Genomic DNA, 10,747 nt, shown 5'->3' with positions numbered 1-10,747 from the left:
CCACGCGGCTCCGGCAGAAGGTAATGGCGAACTTCTGCTGACTCTTTCACCACAACTTTCTCTCACTCTTTCCTCCTGCATTTTGCAGCTCACCTGCGACAGACCGGCGTGCCGTCCAGGTGGGGAACGTATACGCCAAGGAAGCCGGGAAACCGGTCCTATTAGCCAGGCGTGGCTCGAGAAGGAACAAACAACATATGTTATTATATGAAACCGCATTATTAGTAAAATCTTATGTAGCAAGTAGTTACTAGAGAAAATAAAAAGGACTTTAATATTTGGATATCTGGATCGTATCTTCGTTTCGTCTGTAATATAATGGATTAATTTTGATTTTGGACCTATTTTGTATACACCGTCTCGTCTAACAATACTTTCTCAATGTAAAATGGGGGCAACCTGTATATTATTTTAAATTCTTTTTCTGTATTTATCTGAGATACCTTGTCTCAAAATTGTGATAAAGATGCTTGAACTTTGCACGTAAAACACAATTGTAACGAAAGCCACATACACACACACACACACACACACACACACACACACAAACATACGCACGCACACACACACACACACATACGTACGCACGCACACGTACGCACGCACACGCACACATACACACACACACGCACACACGCACGCACACACTGAAGATGAGCGTCGAAAAGAAAGGGGGAGAGAGACAGAGAGAGTGAGAGGAAAACAGAGTTTGCTGTTCACTGAACTTACGGATATTTGTAGATTTTGAGTTTCGTCCGCATTTATAGATTTTTCTTTCACTGATCCTGACTTCGGCAACGATATCATCTTATTCTCTGGTTGACAATCATTACTTACGGAAGGTAACAACATCGATTATTATTACTTTTATTATTATTTATCCTCTCGGTGAAAATAGGTACCGGTTGAACATTGGGTCGATGTAATCGATTAACCCACTTCCCACTAATATTGCCGGGCCTTGTGCTAAAATGTGAAACCATTATCATTGTTGTTGTTGTTGTTGTTGTTGTTATTGATTTCGTTGTTGCGTTTTTGTTATTATAAAGGACTATAGATTGGCAGAACCGTTAGCACGCCGGGCAAAATGCTTAACGGCATTTCGGACCTCTTTATGTTCTGATTTCAAATTCCGCCGAGATCGACTTTGCTTTCATCCTTTCAGAGTCGATGAAATAAGAACCAGTTACGTACTGGGGTCGATGTAATTGACTATTCGCTTCCTCCAAATTTCAGGCCTTGTGCCTATAGTAGAAAGGATTATTATTATTATTATTATTATTATTATTATTATTATTATTATTATTATTATTATTATTATTATTATTATTATTATTATTCAGTAGTCTTATTTTTATCAAGTGCTTTCACTGCACTACCGAGAGCAGCTCTGTGTGGCTTGGGTATGTGCTGTGGTTTGCTGTGGGGCTCTTATTTTCACTGTATTGAAAGTGTTTTACGTAGAATATGTGCAGGGCCTAGGAGTGCTATTTTTCTGTATGTTATATACACTTGTAAGTCCTGGTGTTTTTGTTATGCATTTGTCTGACTATTTTTTTATCATGTTTAATGCACCTTTAGGCATTACATCCGAGTTACCTCTATTTCTATAACTTTTATTATTATTATTATTGAGAGTAGTGCATGCTATCAAATTGACACTGGGGTACACATATATGAAACCGAATAGACCCATCATGACTACCCGCCTTATAAAGGCACACCAGGCACATGCATCACAATCATATGTGCGCGACATGATGATCCCATATCAAGATGAATAGGTGGGCTCCAGATAGAATTTTCTTCGGGTCGGGTAACTCATTCCGATCAAAAGGTCCCTGAATAAGGGTTGTTTAAGGATGTTTCCAGAGGCGAATTATTCAAACCCCAAAGAATCCCTCTCAACACATGGCTATGATGCTCCCCCACTACTTCTGCTCCTGATCAGAGAAGCACATATTGTCAGCCACTAATAGACATGCTGAAATGGTTAAGGTCAAATAACTAACACACAAATTTGCGGTATTGAGCAGAATATTTGCTATAGCCCATCTTTTTTACCAAGACAAAATAATGTACATGATAATACTTCTAATCCATTAAGATCGAAAGCCATGAGAGCCACTGCCTGGTATTGCATCAGGGTATATTATTATTATATTATTATTATTATTATTATTATTATTATTATTATTATTATTATTATTATTATCATCATCATCATCATCATCATTATTATTATTATTATTATTATTATTATTATTATTATTATTATTATTATTCATCCTTTCTGTAAAATAAACCTCCAGTTGAGCGCTGGGACAATGTAATCAATTAACCCCTCCCCCTAAAATTTGTCGCCCCCCCCCTCTAGTGCTAAAATATGAAACTATTACTATTGTTGTTCTTATCGTTATTGCTTTGCTGCTGTTGTCAATAAAGGCATTAGATTGGCAGGATCGTTACTGTACCATGAAAATGCTGAACGGTATTTCGTATGTCTTTACCTTCTGAGTTCAAATTCCGCTGAGGTCGACTTTGCTGTTCATCTTTTTTGGGGTCGATAAAATAAGTTATCAGCTGAGTACTGGCGTCGATCTAATAGACTAGTCCCCTCCCGCAAAATCTCAAGGTTCGTGCTTGTATTAGAAATTATAATTATTGTTCTTGTTGCTGTGGTTGTTGTCGTCGTCCTCGTTATTGCTTCGGCTGCTGTTGTTGTTGTTGTTGAGGGCGATAAATTGGAAGAGCCTTTACCGCACCGGACAAAATGCCTAGCTGTATTTTTTTTTACCAGTCCTTTACGTTCTAAGTTCAAATGTCACCAAGGTTGACTTTGCCTTTCATCCTCTCGGGATCTATAAAATAAGTATCCGTTGAGTACTGAGATTGATACAATCAAGTAACCTCTCTCCCTATATTACTGACTTTGCATCTACATCAGAAAATAGTTCTTACTGTTGTAAGAGCAGTTTATGAGAAAAATGTAAAGAACATCCGACATACACACATAAACATACTGAGGCAAAACTAGCAATATTCAGTAATGTCTATTTTCGGAGTTAAATTCCGGTGGTTTTACATTGTCAACCATTCAAAGTTCGATAGAAGTCAGATAAATTCATTCGCTCGTATACACCTCTTAAGTTAGAAGCTATCAATATGGTATAAGTTGTTGTAAATACTATATTTCCGTTGCTGCTGCTATTCTTTTGCAGTGGATTATGTTGTGAGAAACACCTTAATATAATTTTGTTTGGTGTTTTCACTGTATGCTTACTATTAGTGTTGAAGTTTTGCTTTTTGAGCCAAAAAATTAACTTAACTAAGTTAAGTTAATTTTTTTGCTCAAAAAGCAAAAAGCAAAAAGCAAGGCCATGTAGGAGGACATGGAGTTATGTACAGGGAGGGTATTCAAGCAAAGAGTTCAGGCTATTTCTGGTCAAGAGAAATTTTGAACCGAGCGGTCGTCGGCATCTTCACTATCTCGTCCGGCAGCTTATTCCACGGATCCGCAACCCAGACGGAGAAAGCCCCTCTCCTTCGATTGAGATGAAATCGTCGCAGATAGAGCTTTTCGGAATAACTCCGCAGCCACGCTCTGGAGCAGGAGTGAAGAACAGCTCTTTCGAGAGGTTACACTTTCCGTTTATGATGTTGTGAGCGAGAATGAGATCACCACGGCGTCGTCGTTTTTCTAGAGAATAAAGGTCGAGCGTCTTCAGCCTTTCTTCATAAGACAAATTCTTGAGACCAAGAACCATGCGGGTAGCCAGCTTCTTGAAGATGTCATGAATGTTACAATCTGGTCCCTCCTCACTTTCTCTTGTATACACACACACACACACATACTCACATATATATATACAAAACGTTGAATGTATATATATTATATAAAATCCGTTCTGTGTGTGTGTGTGTCTTCTAGGATCTCGGGTATCCTCCATCCGTTTACGCTCAAATTTGATATGTAGATACCGACGGTATCAGGGCGTGTATGAGTCTTGGAAAAATTACAAAAATCGATTCCAGGTGAGAATGCGATCGATAAAGCCGTGGGAACGTGCATTTGTAAAATCGTTTTTCATGGAATAGAAAAAAGTCTAACTTTATTTCTTCTTTTGCTGGTGTCTCAAATTTAGGTTAAATCAGTGTTTCTCAAAGAGGACGCCTATGGGAGGCCTTTACTTATAAAACAAGCAGTTTATAATAGAATGTGAACAACTAGTGAATGGTGTCCCGGGACCAAATAGAATCCTAAGACATCCTACATGATCACCATGGGATTCTTTCATTCATCTTATACATAATAAATCAGCTGTATCACATATAAAATATATTTTGATTTTGTTGAAATACTATCTATCTATCTATCTATCTATCTATCTATATCTATATATATATATATATATATATATATATATATATATGTGTGTGTGTGTGTGGTGTGTGTGTGTGTGTGTGTTTGTATGTATGTATGTATATGTATATATATAGAGATAGATAGATAGATAGATAGATAGATAGATAGATAGATAGATAGATAGATAGATAGATAGATAGATAGATAGATAGATAGACAGATAGACAGATAGATAGATAGATAGATAGATATATACATACATACTAGCTCAAAAGCTGCACTCTGTTCGGAGTATTAAATTAGTTCCTGCGGAGGGTTAATCGGGCCTGCATCCCAAAACAAAAGAGAACATTAATGATAATGCATTTATTGGTACCCTAGCAATATGGTATTACTTTAAATTCAGTTTAAATGAAAAACAATTAAATTGTTCACAAATTTTTGGAGTCCTTTTAAAATTCAAATTTTCAACTGTTAGCATATAACAAATCCTCATCCAGACCTGATCCCAATGCTGGATGTTCAAGAACCAAATGAAGGGCAGATTTTCAATCCAGAGATCATCCCGATTCCAACAAGGTATAATATGTCTATGTAGAGCAAATTAGACCAAGACACAGTGGGTTCCAGACTGGCAGACAGAATTTTGCACTTATTATAAAAGATATATACCCATACATTCATCTTTCTATTTCTATCTATCAATCAAACCATCTTACAATATGATGTTGCTTTTCCTTATAACCGTCGACTTTATCTTGTGTTTTTCTTCAAAGTCTCTATTAAATACCCGACAAAATAGTGGGGGCGATACTCGAACAACTGATGGTTATGCCCCAGGATGGCCTATGCTTAATGATTAAAACCAGTAATAGAATAAAACGATAACAGAATGTTTAGAAGTTAGATATTAGCTGGGAAATTTTGCCCAGAAGTATGTTCAATCATATTTCTAATGACTTAGTTCAAGGAAGAAGGGTAAATACTCATGAGCCTTTTTGGTGGGTTCTGAGACAATTAGGAGATTATGAAAAAGTTATCCTCAGACCAGGTCCAAATGCTCGCACACCGCTAATGGCATCCGAAGCCCAGGTGATGGTGATAAACCGGGCGAAAGATGAGGTCAACAACCAAGTATCTTCACACTTTCTGTCAGCTAAATTTCATTCACGAAAGCGCGTGGCCTAATGGATAGGGTGCTGCTCTCACGATTGCTAGATCATGGATTCGATTCCCGAACTGCGCGGTGCGTTGTGTTCTTGAGTAAAGCACTTCAATTCTCGTTGCTCCAGTCCACTCAGCTGTAATTGGGTAATCCTCCGACGGAATAGTCTTCCGATCAGAAGGAATGTTTGCCTGCTCGCCTAGCCAGTAGTAGGGTGGCATCATTCGAAGACTAAAACAATGCGAAGCGCATTGTGACTATCGATGTATAACATTATCTTATTGTCGAGTCAATACCGTGATACCATGATACCGTGAAATTTCACTAACAAGGCTTTTTGTGCAACTGAAGCTATAACAAAAGACACATTCCCAAGGTAGTACGCAGAGGGATCGAATCAAAACAAATGATGTTACGAAAGGGACGTTTTAATTATACAGTCAAACATTCGCTCACAAATATGTAGCTATTGTCAAACTTGCTCGTGTATTATGGAAGCTTCTAACCGTGGCAATACGATCTTATATTCGGTCATGTTACATTTTGTAAACATATAATTTATGTGGACTTTTAACGATAAAGTTTAGTTTAATAGGTATATCTACTTTACGATCGGTGATAAAAAGAGAACATTTTTATCTCTGAAGGTGGGATTAATAGTCCAAAAACTTATATTCTATTAAAGACATATGTTTATGTGAATAATAAATTTATATATATATATATATATATATATAGGTCAACAATTTATATATATATATATATATATATATATATATGTATGTATATATATATATATATATATAGATATATATATATATATATATATAATATATATATATATATATATATATATATATATATATATATATATATATATATATATATATATATATATATATGAGCGGAAATACCCGGCGTTGCCTGAGTTAAAGAGAATAATGAAATTTAAAAGCGCCGTCTAGATTACGTAGGTCTGAACTGCTAGTGGCTGAGATACCAACTTTCTACATTATCTCTCCGGCCCATACCAGCACGGAACAAAAACGTTAAGTGAAATGTTAAAAGAAAGTTTTCAATTCAATATGTATATAAAGTAAATACACGTAATTCAAAAAACGTTTTGTGTAGCTTATTTAGTAACAAAAAAACAGGTACAGATTATAAACAATGAAAGCCGATTTTGGTGATTCATCTGACAGAGGTAGTAGAGAGCCAATCCGATGATAAATCTGACCCTGGATCTTGAAAGCTTGCATGAATCCTGGCTCAGTTAAATCTCTTGTGGATCCAAATGGTGTCATCTGTAGTGCATCTTTGTATTATCTAATTTCGTTTCGGAAGTGCTTGGAATCTTGGTCAGTTGATGACAACAGTTTCTTTAATGGCTCTGTTTCTTTAATGGGGGATTGCAGTGAGTTTAATCTTTCCACCTCGGCAGCACAGTGCAGGTGTCTCTTTAGGCCACTTGCTTTACATCGTATGCACTCAGTTGTCATTGCACCAATGGAAATTCTTGCGTTATCTGCATACTGAACTGCTGGATCATAATTGAAATCTGCTTCATAAAAGTTGCTTCTCTGAGCTGTTGCAACTGTTCTTCGTTCTGCAGTAGAGATCCTACTCCTTGTCAGCCGTGCACACCTTGGTTCATTACTTTGAGATGCTCTTGCTTTCGTAGTGCACAGTCCGTTTGTTTCTTGGTATGCTTCCCTTTCTGCAGTTGATTCTACGTCCCTGGATAGAAGCATTCTTTTGGCTGACCTGGACATTGTAGACAAATTTGACATTTTCCTTCTAGGCATGGTTATATACGTATACAGAAATACACGGGTGCAGAAGATAGTAAACAATGAAAATATCTGAGTAACAAAAATTATATTTCTTAATACATCGGACAGAAAGTAAATAAATTTTTTTTACGGAAAATAAAGAATTGTATGGGCTGAATCGAACCAAAGAGCCAGTATTGAAGAAACTACAAAAAAAGTCGTCAACAACAGAAAAACACAAAACTGTTGCAAAATTAAATAAGAAATTTTTAGGGGAAGTAACTAAGTGTACGGATTTAAGTGAAATTTTTGAAGTTACTTCTGTCAGTAAATTACGAACTTACTTTTATTAGTAATTCCGTCAAAAACAAAAAACAACATAAAACGTTGCAAGAGTAAATAAATTTGTAGGCAAATTTAACGAAGTGTATGAATTGAAGTGAAATTTATGAAGTTACTTCTGTCAGTAAATTATGTATGAAATTACTTTCATCAGTAATTGTGAACTTCTTTCTGTCAGTAATTTGTCGTTGTTGCTTGTAAATAGCAATTGAAAACTTACAGTGAAAACAATAGAGAATGAGTGCGATATAGAGAGATGGGGAGAGAGAGCTAGCTAATTAGAAAAATAAGATAGATACATAGATAAGATGTAGACAGATAGATACAGAGAGAGAGAGAGAGAGATAGATGTAGAGATAGACATGGATACAGAGATATAGACAGACAGATATAGAGAGACTAAAAGCTGCAGTAAAATGCTTAAGTTTTCTTCCTTAATTTTTTTACAGTATAATGAAATGTTGTAATAAGAATAAATTCATTTTTCGTTTTTTCCTTTTTCATGCTATCCACCAAATAATAATATTTATGTAATAATATATTTAAATATATTTTTATATATCAAACTTAATTAATACTCCACCCAGTGTATATTACTTCCGGTCTAATGGATTCCGAACTCCTTCCACACCCTAAACTATTTCTAAGTACGGTTACGTATATCAGATCTCGTAGATTATTTTGTGAACTATATTTATGTAATCCCATCTTGATTCATTTCATTTTCTTTCATCTACTCTCACCTTATCTTATCTTCTATGACCAATTTTAATGCTTCCAGTTAAAACAAGACTCAATTGCATACTCACCCCCTACTCCCCACACACAAATACAAGAAAAAAGAAAGCTTCCTAACTCAACTACAACGAATGTGAGCCAAAGTGAACTCGGTCTGCGAAAATAACAGCCAAATTTCTCTCAACTGTCTTAAGTAATGGTTTCAAATTCTAGCACAAGGCTAACAGTTTTAGTGAAGGGATAAATCAATCACATCGACCTCAGCTAGTTCTTATTTTATTGATCTTGGCGGAATTTGAGAACATAAAACAAGAGTTGGAAGAACTTCTGCTAATCATTTTGTCAGACGTGCTGATTCTGCTTGCTCGCCGCCTTCAAATGTCTTAAATAATCCTTTCTCCAAAAGGAACAAGGTCTGAAATTTGCGGAGAGGAGACTAGTCGATGGTACTGATTTCATCGACCCCGAAAGGATGAAAGGCAAAGTCGACTTTGGCGGAATTCGAACTCAGAACGTAAGGACGGACGAAATGCCGATAAGCATTTTGCTCGGCGCTAACGATTCTACCAACTCGCTGCCTTAAATGTCTTAAATAATGACATTTTACGACAGGAACGTTTTTTTCCACAGGCCAACTTGAATCGGTTGATCTAAAGATATATAACAGTGTGAATAGATATTTCCTTCCGATACTTTACGTTCAAATTCTGCCATGCCCAACTTTGTCTTTCATCTTTCCGTGGTTCCTAACTTATAATGAACCAGTGAAGTGCTTGAGTCGATGGTATTGACTTAATTCCTCATCTGAAAACTGATAGTTTTATGCCTTAGTTTTAAACCATCTCTTTATCTATTTAGGATATCAACATGTTCTGTTTATCCTTAGTTTTAATTTCATATTTGATTGTATTAAAAGCGTTCAGTTTCCCTATAGAGAATGATATGAATTTCGAATAGGCTGAGAGCAAGACTTATATCCTCACAGGTGCAGAAATTGGGTTACGATATACACTAACATCAGTTTCTGTATATTTGGCAACAAAGATCATTATTATGTACAACATCCGTTACTGTGTGAGGCCACATAACCTAGTAGTAAGGTTTAGAGCTCAAGACCGTTAGGTGATGGGCTCGATTCTCAGACAGGGCGGTGCATGGTGTTCTTGAGCAAGGCACTTCATTTTCCATTTCTGAAGTATTGGGTTGTCCGGAAAGTGCGTGCCGATTTATAGTAGCTTTCCTTTCGACTTATTTTAGAACTTGGTTGAGTCCATAAAATAGGATTTGACTACACCTCCATTTAGAGCACAGTTTAAGCTATCTTTTCGTGGAAAAAGGTTTATGTTCTTATAACCTGTGTTAATTCTGTAACCCTTTAAAATAGAAGATAAAAGTTCGTTTTTGGCACTTGGTGCTTTGGGGACCAGACAAAAATTGCTGCGGTTCGGCACCGCACATATTCTACGTAAAACACTTTCAATACAGTGAAAATAAGAGCCCCACAGCAAATCAGACATTGCTCCTTCGGATTTCCACTTATTCAGATCTCTGCGGAATAGTCTTAATGGTAAAAATTTCAATTCCTTGGATGACGTAAAAAGATACCTTGATGAATTCTTTGCCATGAAACCATATCAATTCTGGGAAGAGGGTATTTTCAAGTTAAAGGAAAGATGGAGATGCATTGTGTAACAAAATGGTTCATATTTGGTTGATTAAAAATGTAATGGCAAGTATTTATTGACCTTTTTCTTTCCCTTAAAAATCGGCATGAACTTTCCGGACAACGCAATACATTCAACTGAAAATGAGTAGCAGTGACAGCTGTGGGATAACTTTGCCACTTGGTGGCGTCCCTTGAAAGGAATATCTTAGACTCTCTGCCTAAATGTCTTAAAAATCCGGTTAAGCCCCAGTTTCATCAGCATGTAGGCTCAAAGCAGATATATCAAGAACCTTTATAATGAAGAGGTGGCTGTGTGAATGTTGCTTCAATATAGGGATTTTACATGATAAAATGGTCCTTACGCATCAGCTCTCAACATTCATTGGATGACTATAGTTTTCTATTCTTGAGATATTACAAAGCCTTTAGCTGCAATATCACTCCTCACCCTTCAAAGTATGAGCCCTTACAGTAGACTTGTATAAAAAGTTTTTAAAGACTGATTCACTTCTTCATACGAGTAGGAAAACACCTCACATAGTTAACACGTTACTTACTATAGATAATTGTTTGTGTTTAATTTCAGGGCCAAAATGAGATTCAATGCATTGCTCGTAGCATGCACTTATTGCAGCTTATTAATAGCTGCCGCAGCTGCTGTAGACCCGATTGTATGTTCAACTTCCGCGAAAGAAAGT

At 36.3% G+C, this 10,747-nt stretch overlaps 1 protein-coding gene across 2 annotated transcripts in view; it reads left to right on the top strand.

Moving 5' to 3' along the window:
* The first annotated feature begins 660 nt into the window (after positions 1-660).
* LOC115216715 overlaps positions 661-10,747 on the top strand; it is a 45,115-nt gene continuing 35,028 nt past the window's right edge. The window contains exons 1-2 of one of the 2 annotated variants that reach the window (XM_036506664.1): positions 661-842; positions 10,636-10,742. In XM_036506664.1, coding sequence (XP_036362557.1) covers positions 10,643-10,742 — 100 coding nt within the window. In that variant the 5' untranslated portion in view covers positions 661-842; positions 10,636-10,642. Of the gene's footprint in view, positions 843-10,635; positions 10,746-10,747 lie in introns of both variants that reach the window. The other variant, XM_029786253.2, reaches the window with a different exon arrangement.

Source organism: Octopus sinensis, linkage group LG10, assembly GCF_006345805.1.
Source record: "Octopus sinensis linkage group LG10, ASM634580v1, whole genome shotgun sequence".
Taxonomy (NCBI): Eukaryota; Metazoa; Mollusca; class Cephalopoda; order Octopoda; family Octopodidae; genus Octopus; species Octopus sinensis.
This window is presented reverse-complemented; position numbering and strand designations above follow the sequence as displayed.